We start from the raw sequence: 16553 nt of genomic DNA on the forward strand, positions 1-16553 counted from the left end.
TTACAGAACTGGAGCTCAGAGAAAGAAAGTGATGTGGCCAAGGTCACAAAGTTGTGTTAGTGAACTGGGCAGATGGACGGGCTTCAGAAAGAAGCCACATAGGCCCCTAGAGAGAACAGCCCCAGGTGTTAGCCTAGATAAGGTCTGCAAATACTTGGTGCCACTTAACCACTGCAAATACAGCTGGCCCTCCATGTTGGCAGATACTGCATCTGAGGATTCAACCAACCATAGATTGAAAATATATATTTTTAATTTTTCAGAAAGTTCCAAAAGGCAAAACTTGAATTTGCCTTGCTCTGGCAACTATTTCCATAGCATTTACATTGTATTTACAACTATTTTCATAGTATTTATATTGTATTAGGTATTATAAGTAATCTAGAGATGATTTAAAGTATATGGGAGGATGTGCATAGGTTATATGCAAATACTATGCCATTTTATATAAGAAACTTGAGCATCCACGGATTTTGCTATTCATGGGGGTCCTGAAACCAATTCCTCATGGATACAGAGGGACGATTGTATATAGTGCCTTATACCCATTCCTGTGCCTATGGTGGACATTACTAATTGGTCACTGCACCCCAACTTCAGTGCTGACTCAACCTCAAAATCCATCTTAAACTGAGCACTCTAGGCAGTATTGACACGGAAATGAAAGCAATTTGTAATTTCAGGCCTAGAATAACAGCTGTGTGTCACAAAAGGGTAGAAGTAGTTCTAATCGGTTAGATGTCATTATCTAGGGCTCTTTGGTTGCAAGCAACAAAAGGAAGAGTTGCCCTCAGAAGGGGAAGAAACCAGGACGTCTCTGTAGACCTAAACAGTATAAGTTTGTGACCCTTCCTCACAAGAGCACTGCCACTCATGAGACTCAGCTCCAATGACTGGCACCCAAGCTTTGTTGCTTTGAGTATCCCATTATCAAACTCCCCAGAGAGTGAAGTTGATTGGACCAACTTGGAACAAATTTTTAAACCCTGGAACAATAAGTGATGGAGGGAAGACAGGGTCATATAGCACAGGGCAGACTTGACTATTAGGCCTGTGAATTGGGGCATGCCCAGAGATGCTTTCAGCTGCAATTAATCGAAAACACATCAGAAGTGACTTAAGCTAGGAGGAAAATTCATTGTTTTACCAATATCATGTCTAGGAATATGGAGTTCTGGGATTGGTTAATTCACCACCAAGGACCCAACATATTTCCATCTGTTAGCAAAAAAAAAAAAGTGAGGAAATAGCTATTGGCTAGACAATCAGCAGTGACTATCACAAGCATGTTGCTGTGAGCCAAATCACCACCCCAAGAGGTGTCTACCCTAGATATGCTTCAGGAAAACCAAAAGGGACCGAGAGAAACAGGACGGGGTGAAGGTAGGCTTTTCAGAGACTAAAGCCATAGAGGTCTCTAAGAGGAGTTACAGAAACCCCTGCAAGGCCCCCTGAAGTGCAAGAAAGGCCTCTTGAGGGCTAGATAAGTGCTTTCTTCATACATGGGACCAGGAACCAGGGTAGTTCTCTCAGGGGCCAGCAGAGCTACTCAGGACAAGTATAAAGTTTCCTAGGACCAGGAGATAATCTGGAAATGTTCCCACCTCACCCCCTGTCCAAAGCTAAATTAACAAAGCAGGTTCTGGGAAGGATGGAGAATCCCATCAGCCCTAATGATGGCACCAACCCAAACTTTCCAGGCAATGAGTCTGAGTAGCGTGGTTGAGACAGGATTGAGGCCAAGACTAGGAATAGGATTGAGTGCCCTATAAACTGTGCCAGCCAAGCCCATCAGTGGAAAGATCTGAGTTCCATTAGGAAAAGGAATGTCTTCTATAAACTCATTTATTTCTAGGGTTCTGGAATTTTTAAAAATTTGTGTGTTCCCCTCAATTTCTTTTTTTTTTCTAGAAAGTTTTGCATATTGATTTTACTTTGCATCTTGTAATTACCTCTGATATCAGTGATTCTTAATATCATGGAACCTCTCCCACAATAAGCATACACCACAAACATTTTGTACATAATTTCACCAAGTTCACGGCCCTCCTGAGAGCCTATTCATGGACTTCATTTTCAAAAGTGGTAATGATTTCCAGAAATTTACTAATTTTCTCAGGTAAATCCTAGAAATGCCACCTTCTCACTATCTTCCACTTATTTTGTGAGCAAATCAATGTTACCAGTTAAAAACTACCTAGAATACCAATGAGCACTAACATATCTGGCTTGAAAATACTTCATTAAACATTTTTGGATGTTGCTTCCTAACTTTTAAGTATAAAAAAGGCATTTCAGGGCTTCCCTGGTGGCGCAGTGGTTGAGAATCCGCCTGCCGATGAAGGGGACATGGGTTCCTGCCCTGGTCCGGGAAGATCCCACATGCCACGGAGCGGCTGGGCCCGTGAGCCATGGCCGCTGAGCCTGCGTGTCTGGAGCTCCGCAACGGGAGAGGCCACAACAGTGAGAGGCCCGCGCACTGCAAAAAAAAAAAAGGCATTTCAATAAAAACAAACATATAATGAAGTCATCTCCCTTTGTGTGAAGCAATATGAATGAACTGTGAATTAAAATTTAACAGCAACGTAGTTCACTGCCAAAACTTTAATTGTCTCAAGAACACAACAAATTCTGAACACACTAAGATCATGTTGCTACTTCAGTATTCTTGGGAATGGTGAGTGATGAGTTAGTCTATGGTTTAGGATCAGTTCCCATGCTTGTTTCTTGAGCTGCTTCTACCTCTGAGAGCTTTTCATCATTTTCCAGTGCTTGCTGAAGTTCGCGGATGGTAGTAAAAAGAACGTGAAACTGTTTTCTTCTCAATTCTAGCTTATCTTCAACACTTTGTTTAACACGTGAAAGATGCTCTAATTCTTTTCCCAGAGCCTCTATTTCCTTTAATGTCTCATGCCTGTCTGGATGACGCTGGATCGCTTTTGCCAATGCATCATATTCTTGGCGATTTTTTCGTATTTGTTTTGCTTGAAGAATTTGCTTTTTGAACTCAGCAATTTTTTCATGTGCTCCAGCAATGTTACCTTCTATTTCTTTGTAAGTTTTTTCATAATTTTCCACTTCTTTGAGATTCATATTATATACCAGCAAAGTTTTGCCCATTGAAAGTTCACATTGGGACAGTGTGCTCAGCATTTGTTGGTACTGGCCGTACCCCTCTTCCTGGGCTCCAGAGTAGCACCATTTAATGAAACTTTTCACTAGCAGATTAATTCTCTCATCATCTCCAGCACCCTCTCCGTCGATTAGGAGACGCTTCCGTATGACTTCGTCGTCGGTCATGGCGTGAGCGGCAGCGGCGACGGCGTGAGCGGCGGCGGCGACGGCGCGAGCGGAGGCGGCGACGGCGCAAGCGGAGGCGGCGGTTGGCGGTGATGGAGGTCAAACTCCCACAATGCAGCTGGGTAAACAGCAATGGCGGAGGAGGCGGAGGCGCACGCGGCGGCGCACGCGGCCGCCCGCTCCGTCGCCTGAGCTGCGTCGCGTCGCGCCGCGCCGCCGCCGCCGTCGTCGCCGCCGCCGCCGCCGCCGCCGCCGCCGCCGCCGCCGCCGCCGCCGCCGCGGGACCTGCGCTCCGCGCGCTCCCCGAACTCCACCCCTCAATTTCTGAAAAAGATTTCTTTTGCAAACTCCCATCTGATCTCAGATCAGTTCAGGTGAAAAGGCATTTGGTCACAGACAGGTCAAGACAGCTAGGAAGATGATCAAGCTCCCAAACAGGAGGAATGGAGGTGGCTGTGATCGGCCACTTGGGGTCTTGGGATGAGAAGATGAAACCGAGGTAGATCAAGAGGTACCATTTCTATGAGATTAAGGTCCTTTCCGGACATTCCCCTCATGGAAAGGGGATGTACATGTCTGTGGTCTGTAGATAGAACACTATTTGAGGGCTTTGGGCCTGAATGAATGATAGAGCTGATGAGGATTCAGGTTGGGGCCCTTTTGAGGAAAGACTATCCCCTAGGGAGTTTCAGTTCTTTACTCTTTTTCACCTTTGCCTCTACCTTGAAGATAAATGTGAATGTGCATGTTCCCAAATCTCAAAGAGCCCCAGTTTTCTCATTTTTAAGTTAGAGATACCAAGTAGGGAATGCTGCAAGGATTAAATGAGATAATATGCCAAGTGTTTAACATTCTTGGCCCAGAGCAGGTGGTCAAAGGGTCGATAAAATCAATAAAACATACTTTCTTTTTTCCTTATTTCAGTGTGTATGTATGTATGTGTGTGTGTGTATCCTTCTGCCAGACACTGGATACTCTGCTAGGGGCTGGGTATTCAGAGATGAAATTATACAGTCCCCCTGCCCTCGAATATCTTGAAGTCTAAAAAAGAAGAGAGTTAAGGAAACATCATTTACAATGAAGTCTCTAGTAAGGGTATATATGCGTAAGTTCAGTGGTAATATGGAGAAAGTGAAGCCAGAGTCTACTTGAGGAATTCAGGGAGGGCTTTACAGAGGAGGTAGCATTTAATCTGGGCTCTGAAGGATGAGTAGGAATTTGTTCAGTGGACAAGCATGGGGAGAGTCTTCAAGACAGAGGAAACAGTACTGCAAACCACAGAGGTATGGGAGAGCATACCTAATTCAGTACTGCTGGAGCTTTACCTGTTACCATATCAGGCAAAAAAGGTAAATTTAATCCTATAGTCTGAATAATTTTGAGCAGGAAAGTGGCTTATCACATTAGCAGTGATATTTTAGGATGGAGGGATACTGAAATTAGAGGTTAGAGGAAAGATTACTATTTTGGACAAGATGGGACCTCAACTGGAGCACTGGCAAATGGAGATGAAGAGGAGGAGGTGGATTGGACAGTTATTGAGAAAACAGAACCTTTAAAACTTGGTGATGAGTTGGTTGTGGAGAATGAGGGAGAAGAGGCATCTAGTATATGTCTGGTGTCTGGGTAGCTGTGTAGATGATGGTAACACGCACTGGGATAGGCAACACGAGAGGAAGAGGGAACACAGTGTGGGGCAGGGAGGAGATGATGAGTTCCATTTTGAAATGTTAAGTTGAAGAGCCTATGGGATGTTCAAGTGGAGATCTTCACAGTCAGCACAGGATTGAAATCTGAGCTAGAAATGGAAATGTAGAAAATATCAGCAACAGTGAAAAGGAGAAGAGGAAAAGCAACATTAAAAGGTAGACAGAGGCCCTTTGGAAGACAGTCTGGTAATTCTTCAAAAGGTTAAACATGGAGTTACCATTTGACCCAGCAATTCTTCTCCTAGGTGTATACTCAAGAGAAATGAAAACATATGTCCACACAACAACTTGTACACAAGTGTTCCTAGCAGCACTATTCACAACAGTCAAAAGTTGGAAACAACTGAAACGTCCATCAATGGATGGATGGATAAACCAATTGCGGCCTATGCATACAATGCAATATTGTTCAGTTAGAGAAAGAATGAAGTAGTGACACAAACTTTGACAACTATGCTAAGGGAAAGAAGCCAGACACAAAAAGCCACATATTGTTTTTCACATAATTCCATTTATATGAAATGTCTGGAATAGGCAAATCCAGAGAGACAAAGTAGATTAGGTGTTTCCTAGGGCTGGTGAGGATTGAGAAATTGGGGGTGGTGGCTAAGGGGTATGGAGTTTCTTTTGAGGATAATGAAAGTGTTCTGAAATAGACAGTGGTGAAAGTTACACAACTTGGTGTTTACATTAAAAACCACTGAATGGCATACTTTATTTTTTTTAACATCTTTATTGGGGTATAATTGCTTTACAATGGTGTGTTAGTTTCTGCTTTATAACAAAGTGAATCAGTTATACATATACATATGTTCCCATATCTCTTCCCTCTTGCGTCTCCCTCCCTCCCACCCTCCCTATCCCACCCCTCCAGGCGGCCACAAAGCACCGAGCCGATCTCCCTGTGCCATGCGGCTGCTTCCCACTAGCTATCTACCTTACGTTTGTTAGTGTATATATGTCCATGCCTCTCTCTCGCCCTGTCACAGCTCACCCTTCCCCCTCCCCATATCCTCAAGTCCGTTCTCCAGTAGGTCTGTGTCTTTATTCCTGTCTTACCCCTAGGTTCTTCATGACATTTTTTTCCTTAAATTCCATATATATGTGTTAGCATACAGTATTTGTCTTTTTCTTTCTGACTTACTTCACTCTGTATGACAGACTCTAGGTCTATCCACCTCATTACAAATAGCTCAATTTCGTTTCTTTTTATGGCTGAGTAATATTCCATCGTATATATGTGCCACATCTTCTTTATCCATTCATCCGATGATGGGCACTTAGGTTGTTTCCATCTCCGGGCTATTGTAAATAGAGCTGCAATGAACATTTTGGTACATGACTCTTTTTGAATTTTGGTTTTCTCAGGGTATATGCCCAGTAGTGGGATTGCTGGGTCATATGGTAGTTCTATTTGTAGTTTTTTAAGGAACCTCCATACTGTTCTCCACAGTGGCTGAACCAATTCACATTCCCACCAGCAGTGCAAGAGTGTTCCCTTTTGTCCACACCCTCTCCAGCATTTATTGTTTCTAGATTTTTTGATGATGGCCATTCTGACTGGTTAAAAAAACCACTGAATGGCATACTTTAAATGGGTGAGCTATATGGTGTGTGAATTATATCTCAATAAAACTGTTACTAAATTTATTTTAATATGGGCAGAGAAAGAAAGACTATCAGAGAAAATGGTAAAGGAAAACCCCAGAGGTAGGATAACCCAGAGCAAGCACTGAGGCAGATACACAGAAAATAAGAGCAGGTCAAGAGAATTTTTCACAACAAGGGTCAAATGCCATGGACAAGCCATGTATGATCACGACTGCCTTTCTTCTTTGCTCCCCTATTTTTCCTCTTGTCTGGGTAAGGGGACATCTCCACTGTGATCCTTAGAAGGCAGGAGGGTCTGGGCTCTCTCACACTCAGGCCCTACGACCTGTACTTATGCAAAAGTCTGGCAGCGTATGAACAAAACAGAAGCTTGTTTATACAAAGGCAGGGACCACATAAGAGGAAAGGATAAGGTTATTACCAATGAGAAATCTTAAGATAATTATCCAGTCTCTTCCAGGTGACCAGTTTTATCCTGGAAGGAATATGAATTTTGTCAGTAGCTGGTGCAAAGCTAAATGCCAGTGGGGCATGATATGATGAAGTAGAATGGTCCTTGAATACCCTTCACTTTGGCAAAGTCATCATCAAAGAGCACTAAGTCATTTCCTATGCAAGACCCTACATAAAGTATTTTAACCAACTGGATCTTTTGCCTTCAATTCTTCCTTGAATGGAGTTTATAATCAAAATCCATGACGGCCAAGTGTACACTGGACCACGAGTTCTACCCGTGAAAAGATCACTAGTCATTCATTTCTCTACATCCAGCATCCCACAGGGGACTTGATACAATATAGGTGTTCAGTAAGGATTCCTTAACTGACCAATTGACTGACTGAATAAATGAATGAAGCAAGTGGACATACATTAACAAAAGAGCAACATGTGTAAAGGTTGGAAAATAGGAGAAATTAAATTCCTACAGTAGAGGGGCATGGAAGTGAGGGAAGATACTGAAAGTTCCAGGTTTAGTTGAGGGGAGCCTAGTTTGCCTTGCCAGTTCAGGCCAGGCAGGGAAAGTTCCTGAGTGGAGCTGACCTAATCTGAGGCAGTAGGGAGTGATGACCCAGGGGAAAGCAGAAAGGCATGCCCAGCCCACAGGCACGCCAATCCAAACACTGCACCCAACACACACAGCAAAACTGCAGGCCCAATTTGGCCTAAGGGCCATACTTGGTAGCCTTTGGGAAGGCTTCTTAAGAGGAGGTGGCGGTCAGAGATGTTTGGATGAAGAGAGAAAACTTGTGTGTTTTGAGGAGTCCACATTCCAGGGTCGAGTTGGGACAGATTGCTCAAAGGATGGGAACTTTGAGTTAGGGACACCAAGAGGCAAGGAAGAAAAAAGAGATTGGAGAAATGAGGTTAGCTGGAGCTTCCAGGAAGGAGACAAAGTCCCAGGAAGAGAACAATGGAGAAGCCACCCCAGGAGAAAGAGACAGAATTTGGACTGGACTCATAGCACTTTTAGCATAATATCACAAAATATTTGCTGAGGTGCTTGTCTTACCACCAGACCGAGCACAGGGCCCTCGTCTGATTGTTCTGAGCATGTGCCCTGATGCCTGACAATGTCTGCAGACTGAATGAAAGGTTGGATGAATGGATGACTGAATGAGAAGAAGAGGTGTATTTAACATGGTAGACAGCTTAGGAAACCACCCAAAAGAAGAAAAAAGTTCTTTGTGCAGAGATGTTTATTACAGCATCATCTGTAATGGTGAAAAATTGGAAATACTTAAGTAAATGATGGCACATCCACTCAATGGAATATTATGTGGCCATTAAAATGACAATTATAAAGACACTGTAGCAACACAGCAAATGATTATGATATAATGCTAAGTGACACAAGCAGATGAAATTGCATCTATGCCGTGATTATAAGTATGTAAAAATGATGTATGCATACGGCCAAGCCCTGGAAAGGGGAGCATAAAAATGAAAACAGGTGACTCATGGGGTGGCAGGATGATCAATGAATTATTTTTTCTTTTCTTTTGATTTGTGTTGATGTCATTTATGCCTTTACAAAGGAAAAAATAAAGTTGATAGGTGGCAAACTGAACCATGACCTTGAAAATTGAACAGAAAGACCTGGTGCCAGAGATGGGAATTCCTACAAAATGATGTTGCCAAGGTGAAAGAAGGCTAAGGCTGGAGGTGAGGCTGCAGGCATAGAAAGGAAGGGGTGAGTTAGGGAGATGTATGCAGTTATTGTCTGCAAATATGTGACCTGGGCAGGTTGTAACTGTACTGGAAGCAAGAGAGTAGGGAATTTGAAATAAGAAGACCAAAGTTCTGCTGCTTACTGTGTGATCTTTTGGGCAGGTTTATGAACCTCTGAGCCTCAGTTTAGTAATCTGTAAAATGGAGCTAAAGATCGTTAATTCACAGGGTTGTTTTGAGGATTAAGTGGAAGAGAATGTATAAGAAAGCCCTTTGTAAATGACAAAGCCTATACAACTGTAAACAGCTATTACCATTCTCATCATCAGTATAGTTATTATGTCTCCCAACTTGGCTTGAAATTCCATACATAAGAGATTTATTTCAATAACAAGCACATACTTCTGTAATAAACTGAAGGAGGAGCTATCAGTCATTCAAGAGTCAATAAAGCCTAGTTCGTGGTTGTCAACTCTGGCTGCTATTAGAATCACATGGGGAGATTTTATTAATTGATGCCCAGGCCACACGCCTAAGCCATTAAGGCAGAATCTCTGGAGATGGAAGCCAGGCAGGGGTATTTTTTAAAGCTCGCAACCTGGGACTTCCCTGGCGGTCCAGTGGTTAAGGCTCTGCACTTCTTAATGGTCGGGGATGCAGGTTCGATCCCTTGCTCAGGGAACTAAGATCCCGCATGCTGTGCAGTGTGGCCAAAAGAAAAACAAGGCTCCCAAGCTGCAGCTGGGATTAAGAGCTATTGGCAAGTAGGCCCTGAATCCGGGCAGCCCTGACTTCAAATTCCAGGTTAAATTTTGTCTCTTCCTCTCATAGACATAGAGAAGAGACATGTGGTTGCCAAGGGGGAGGGGGCTTGGGGGAGGGGGCTTGGGGGGAAGGCTGGAGTGGGAGTTTGGGTTTAGCAGATGCAAACTAGTATATATAGAATGGATAAATAACAAGGTCCTACTGTATAGCACAGGGAACTATATTCAACATCCTGTGATAAACCATAATGAAAAGAATATAAAAAGAATGTATATATATGTGTAACTGAATCTCTGCTGTACAGCAGAAATTACATTGTAAATCAGCTATACTTCAATAAAAAAAATTATCTCCTCCACTTACTGAGTGTGTGATCTTATTACATACTCAAAACCTCACTTCCCTTATTTTGAAATACAAACAATGGTACCTACATCATAGGGTAGTGGTGAGGATTAAAGGAGTTAACACATGTGAACAACTTTAGCACAATGCCTGGCCCACAGTAAGTGCTATGTGGTGTTCACTAGTTTTGTTTGTTATTTGTAGGCTCTGCTCCAACCTCATCATGAGGGACCTGTCTTGACCTTAGCAGAGGGAAGAGAAGGTACGGCATGGAGTCTGCTTTATCACCAGTTTTGCTCTGACTTTCTAACTCCAAGCCCCCAGTGGCTGGTCTCTTTGCTCAGATGTTCTAATACCTGGAACTTGAATCCCCGACACACGACTTTTACAGCTGGCCCTCTTTAATGAAAATTGGCTTCCCCTAGAGATCTCAAATGCCCATTTCTCTCTTCAACCTCCAGGCCTACCATGTGCTATGGACTAGTCTTGGTTGTTGCTTGAATAATAAGCCTGTCAATTAGTCCAGATTCCACCTGCCCACTTTCACCTAAGCCTTGCCCAGTCGGGTCCCACCCAACCCAAATCTTGCTTCTGAAGCATTTCTGAAAAGAAAACTCACCAGATTTGTATACTCTCTGTCTTTCTGGAACAAAGGACAGACATAGCACCCCAGATTTCTTACCTAATGGGCAGGTGAGAAGGTAGTAGAAAGAGGCTGGGCATCTCTCTTGAGTGTGTACAATCTACGTCGGTGACGGGCATCTGTAATAAATAAAACTGCCTGAATATTTTTTGTACTCTGTATAAATTTCCTATGGCTGCTGTAACAAATTACCACAAACTTGGTGGCTTAAAACAACACACATTTGGGGGACTTCCCTGGTGGTCCAGTGGTTAAGACTCCATGCTCCCAATGCAGGGACCCAGGTTCAATCCCCGGTCAGGGAACTAGATCCTGCATGCCGCAACTAACACCCAGCACAGCCAAATAAATAAATACTTTTTTTAAAAAACACATTTTTTTTACAGTTCTGTAGGTCAGAAGTCCGAAATCAGTCTCCCTGGGCTGAACTCAAGGTGTCAGTAGGGCCACGCTCCCTCTGGAGGCTCTAGGGGGTGAATCCAGTCCTTTCCTCTTCCAACTTCTGGTGGTTGCCAGCATTCCTTGGATTGTAGCTGCATCACTCCAATCTCTGCTGCCTTGGTCATATCGCCTCGTCAATGTTATATCTGACTCCCTCTTATAAGGACACATGTGATTGCATTTAGGGCCCACTCAGACAATCCAGGATAATCTCCCTACCTCAAGATCCTTATATTAACCACAGCTGCAATATCCTTTTCTGCCATATAAGCTAGCATTCACAGGTTCAGGGGATTCCAACGTGGATAATTTTGGGGACCATTATTCAGCCTTCCACACACTCCAAGGTGTTTTCTCCTTTAATTCCCCTCAAGCCCTCTGCCTGGTTCCCTCCTGCCTGAGAAATGAAGCCATTCAAGCTTCACGGATTTTGTTTGTGTCTTTTCTCTGTGTGTTTATGGTCTGTTTGCTGTCTGTTATTCGTTTGAATGGCGATTGCAGGACCCTGAGCACCCAGTGGCATGGGAATTTTAGCATTCTTATGAGAGATTCCCCTCCTTTGGCTGTGTGGATCTGGGCCTCGCTGGAGCAGGCCCTAAAGGGGCTTAATATTTTGTTTCTCTGGAAAGATTGGATAATTGCTGGCCTGGAGCTTCCTGCCCCTGCCTGACTCCCATACCCTACCTTTCTGATTCAGTTCCTTCCTGTTAGTACCTACTCCTTAGACATAGCCCAGTAGCCCACTCTGTGCCATGGCTTCTGTGTTGGAGATATTATATCAATAATAGCAGGGGAGAGAGAAAAATCTGATTCCAATGCAGCATTCCGAGTGTGATACTAGGAATCCTAAGGTGTTAAGACCCCACCGAGAAGGGCCCCTGACACAGATGCGAGTTGTGTGCAGGTGGTCAGGAATCCCTGAACTGCCTCTAATAGAATGGCTATCTCAGTTGCCCTAAATCTCCCAGCCCCAAGATGCTCTAGGGCGTAGTACAGGTACGGCAGTTCGTGCACTTGGAGTCCTGGCTTTCTCATTAGATTGCTACATGGCTTTGCCAGGTTACTCTAATCTTCTGAGCCTCAGTTTCTTCTTGTGCTAAAATTGAGAAGGAAGTTACATTAATAATAGAACTCATATTAATAATAGTTATATTAATAACTCATATCATAATGGTAATAACTCATATCATCATAACTCATATCATAATAGCTATATTAACGGGTTGTTGTGAGGATTTGGAGAACAGGATATGTGAAGGGCTTTATAAAATATAAAGCACCATAACCTGTTCTGGTGGTTATTCTTAGCTCACCAATCACTCAGTCCTTTCCTTCCTTGCCTGCTCTCCAGCTTCCTGCAGGCTATTTCATGCCAATCTTCTGTTTTAGCTAATTCAGTCCTGCTTCTTTCATTGTTTCCTGACCCATTCCTTGCTCTACACACACAAGGGAACCATTTGTTTCTCACCTGTTGTTCTGCTTCCAGTCAATCTCTTGCCAGTCATACATTAACAATTAGAAACAAGCCCATTTATAGAGAAGCACTACTTCAAAGGGGGTTTGTTTATCAGCCTTCCAAATTTCTGCCCAGTCTAGAGGAGATTTCTCTACTGGGTTCCAGCCACTCATGTGGTCAGCCAATACTTACTGAGCATCTACTATGGACCAGGTACTGTGTTAAGCACTAGGCTTACAAGTGAGAATAAGACAGTCCTAGTCTCTGGCCTCAAGGGAGCTCACAGGCTGGTGGAGGGGTCAGACAAGCAAACGAGTGATTCAAGTTTAGTGTGAAGGTGCCATTAGAAGAAAGCACAAAGTTTTGGAGGAGCAGATGAAGGGGCAGTAGACTCAGTGGGTAGGTGTCCTCAAGAGAGGCCTCCCAGTATGGGACTAGTGGATGCAAACTATTATATATAGAATGGATAAACAACAAGGTCCTATTGTACAGCACAAGGAACTATATTCAATATCCTGTGATAAACCATAATGGAAAAGAATATATATATATGTATAACTGAGTCACTTTGCTGTACACCAGAAACTAACACAACATTGTAAATCAACTACACTTCAATAAAAAAAGGAGAGGCCTTCCAGAGGGGATGATACTCCAGAAGGGGTGATATCTAAGCTGAGGCCTAAACGATAAGTAGAAATTCGGTGAGGTGGAGAAGGAATTTTCCAAGCAGAGGGAATGGCATCCATTCTGGACGAATTGAAAGGACTTTAGTGTCGCAGGAGCGTGGAGTGTGAGGAGGGGGCTGGCAGGTGGTGAGCATGGAGGAGGAGGCAAGAGACAGAGGCAGCAGCCTGATCACATTGGTCCATATTCAAAGCCATGTTTTGACTTTACTTCCAGGGAAATAGGAAGCTATTGAAGAGTTTTCAAGAGTGGCACATCATATCTACGTTTACAAAATCCTTCTCACAGTTTTATAAGGAGCAGATTGGAAGAAAGCAAGAATTGGATGCAAGGGGACCTGTTGGGAGTCCCATGCAGGGATCCAGATGAGAGCATGTGGTGATCCAGATAGGGTGATGGCAGTGGGAATGGAGCAAGTTAGAGCAATGCCAGAGAGTTGCGGATGGTAGGATCGTCGGGATTTGCTTTGTGATTGATCAGATGTGGGCACCAACGAGGAGGAAGGAGTCAGAGTTCCCAGATTTCTAGTCACCTGCGTGGACAGCAATGCCATGCGCTGGGATAGGGCACAGGTGCAGGGTGGAAGAAAATAGTTCGTTGAGTTTGGGACATGTTGATTTTAAAGTTTCTGTAAAACATCCAAACAGATTTGTGGATATGCAGAACGGAGGATCAGGCAAGAGAGAGGTGTGGCGTCAACTGACCAGGGCTGCTCCCTGGAGCCATGGGAGTGAATAGGATGGCCCATGGAGAGAGCCTAGAGGGGAATGAGGAGAGGAGCTGAGGACAAAACCCCTAGGAACCCCAGTCTTTAAGGAATAAGGTGAGGAACGGGAGCCCAGACTCTACCTCGTGGTAAATACATAATAACCATTGCCGAAGGAAATCAAAATAGACTGAGAAGAATTGGCTAGAGATAACAAACCTTCTTTGGGATGGAGAAAAAGAGACACAAGGCTTCAGAAAGGAGGTGAAGCTTGAGCTAAATCATGAAGGATAACTAGGAATTCACCAGAAAGACAGGGGAGGAAAATTTCATTTCAAGAAGAGTAAAGAGCATGTTGAAAATTTCAAAAACAGAAAAAGTCATGGCCTTTGCACATGGAATCCTCCATATTCCACTTAGGTCTTTTTCCCTTATGATCCAGCTGTGCGTCCTTAATAAATCTTAATATCCTTAATAAATTCCTGTAATAAATCTTAGCCATGAGTATGAAAAAGCAAAAGTGATGATATGCTCAGGGAAGATTTTCTGATTTACTATATAAGTGTCTTACTTTCCTTTTAGATCTGTATTCATGGCTCACTTCATAACCGAGGGAGCCTAGATTCAGGTGCTAAATACATTTCATGCTGCACTCCCACTGAATGGTAGGGACTACTTAGAGTGATGTGTTAAGAAGGAGTCAGGGTGCAAATGGACTCAGTGGTGGAATGCTATGATTGATTATCAATGTCTGCCATGGATGACGGCAAGAGGAGTTATAGTACATGTGCCTTATGTCTATCATGCTGACCTAGGCTTTTCCTCCCTTCTTTCACTTCTCCCTCACCGTCTGAACCCTTGGGGGGTGAGGATAGGATCTCATGAATCATGAATTGGCAACTAATTGTGAATTGGCAACTCTCCACTCCTAAAGGACATGGTCTTCATGAGAGAATGAATATTTGCTGAGAACTTATTCACTGATCAGTCACCGACTGAGTATGTACTGTATGCCAGGAACTAAAACTAGCCCCTAGGAATTCCACATAGACTACATGATTGTTCACTCAGCCACAGACTTCACTGTGTTGAACCAATGGAGTAAATCCCAAATTCGGGGCTCCATGCTGAAAGAAAGCATGGCTCTTTCATTCTCAGAGCACAGGCAATGTCCAGATTTAACTCTAAGGCACTAGCATGCAGTAAGGGTCTGTTTATTGGGATCTGGTTCTATTTTTTTTACCTTCGCTTATGCTGTGTTTACTGGCCCACTGAACACAGAATAAAGAGCTGCTTGCCCTTACAAAAACTTGAAAATCATACAAGCATATTCAGCACAATCTAGCATACTCTTTCTCACACAGCAACTGCTCAAAGCTTGTTTTGTGTCTGCCTCTTACTTACACTGCACCCCTCCTCTTTCTATTCTCACACACACACACAAAAAAAAACCCCACAAACCTCTGTATTGGTTCTAATGCTCACTGCAGGACTGTTCTGGGTATTGTGTGGTGGAGGGGAGTGAGTGATAAAGAGAGCTCACCTGAACCCTTAGAGAAGGCTCTAGGGCCAGTTCTGGAGACTCAAGGATGCAATCATTCCTCTCCAGCTAACTGGCTAAGAAACAGGTAATCGCTGCAGGCCAAACACCAGAATTGAAAGTGTGAACCCTTTCAAGGCCTGGGAAATTTGAAGCAGCAGAGTGAGGTTTTTAGCAGCTGATAGTTGGAAATGGGGAGGCAGAGGTGAGAGAGTTTGGGGGCTGAGATATCTAGAGGGCCTCATGACTAAGCAACAGGCAGGGTGCGAGGTCGGGGGAAAGGAAAACCAGGTGAAGCTGCTGGCCCAGTCACATCAGCTCATCAGCGCATCTCAGTTCCCTGGATGTAAAGAGTCATTATTGATCGGAGTGTGTTGTACATGAGAAAGGTGTGAGGGCAGGGGAAAAGTTATTAGAACTACTGGCCTAAACAGTAAATCTATCTAAAGAGAGAGCATTTGGGGTCTCTGTAAAAAATTTTTTCATTTTTTTAATTGAAGTATAGTTGATTTGCAATGTGTTAGTTTCAGGTGTACAGCAAAGTGATTCATATATATATATATATATATATATATATATATTCTTTTTCAGGTTCCTTTCCATTATACTTTATTACAAGATATTCAATATAGTTCTCTGTGCTATACAGTATGTCCTTATTGTTTATCTATTTTATATATAGTAGTGTGTATCTGTTAATCCCAAGCTCCTAATTTATCCCTCCCATTTCCTCTTTCATAAACATAAGTTTGTTTTCAAAGTCTGTGAAAAGTCTGTGAGTCCGTCTCTGTTTTGTAAAGAACTTCATTTGTATCATTTTTTTTTAGATTCCACATATAAGTGATATCACATGATATTTGTCTTTCTCTGTCTGACTTACTTCACTTAGTATGATAATTTCCAGATCCATCCATGTTGCTGCAAATGGCATAATTTCATTTCTGTAAAGAAAACGTTTCACTGCTTTTACTGGGATTGTGAAATTCAAAACCTGTGGTGTAGAAACCTGACTCTGCTGTTACTATAATTATTTTCTGTTTTCTCTTAGGATTTAGTAAAATCCCTTTAGAGAATGGAAGCTACACTAAGAAAAACTAGAAAATGGGACTTTTTTCTATTGTGGGCCTGATTTTTAAAGGCAGAGTGGAAACCCCCCAGAGGGTTGGGCACCATGCATTCAT

At 43.1% G+C, this 16553-nt stretch overlaps 1 protein-coding gene across 1 annotated transcript; it reads right to left on the reverse strand.

The window, feature by feature from the left end:
- Positions 1-2597: 2597 nt before the first annotated feature.
- LOC307180345 (THO complex subunit 7 homolog) lies at positions 2598-3300 on the reverse strand (the record flags this gene model as incomplete). Its single annotated transcript, XM_079910545.1, has 1 exon — positions 2598-3300. One exon carries the CDS (start codon positions 3298-3300, stop codon positions 2695-2697), a length of 606 nt encoding a protein of 201 aa, XP_079766671.1. The 3' UTR covers positions 2598-2694.
- Between the last annotated feature and the right edge of the window lie 13253 nt (positions 3301-16553).

Source organism: Stenella coeruleoalba, assembly GCF_951394435.1.
Source record: "Stenella coeruleoalba genome assembly, chromosome: X".
In the NCBI taxonomy this organism is placed as follows: Eukaryota; Metazoa; Chordata; class Mammalia; order Artiodactyla; family Delphinidae; genus Stenella; species Stenella coeruleoalba.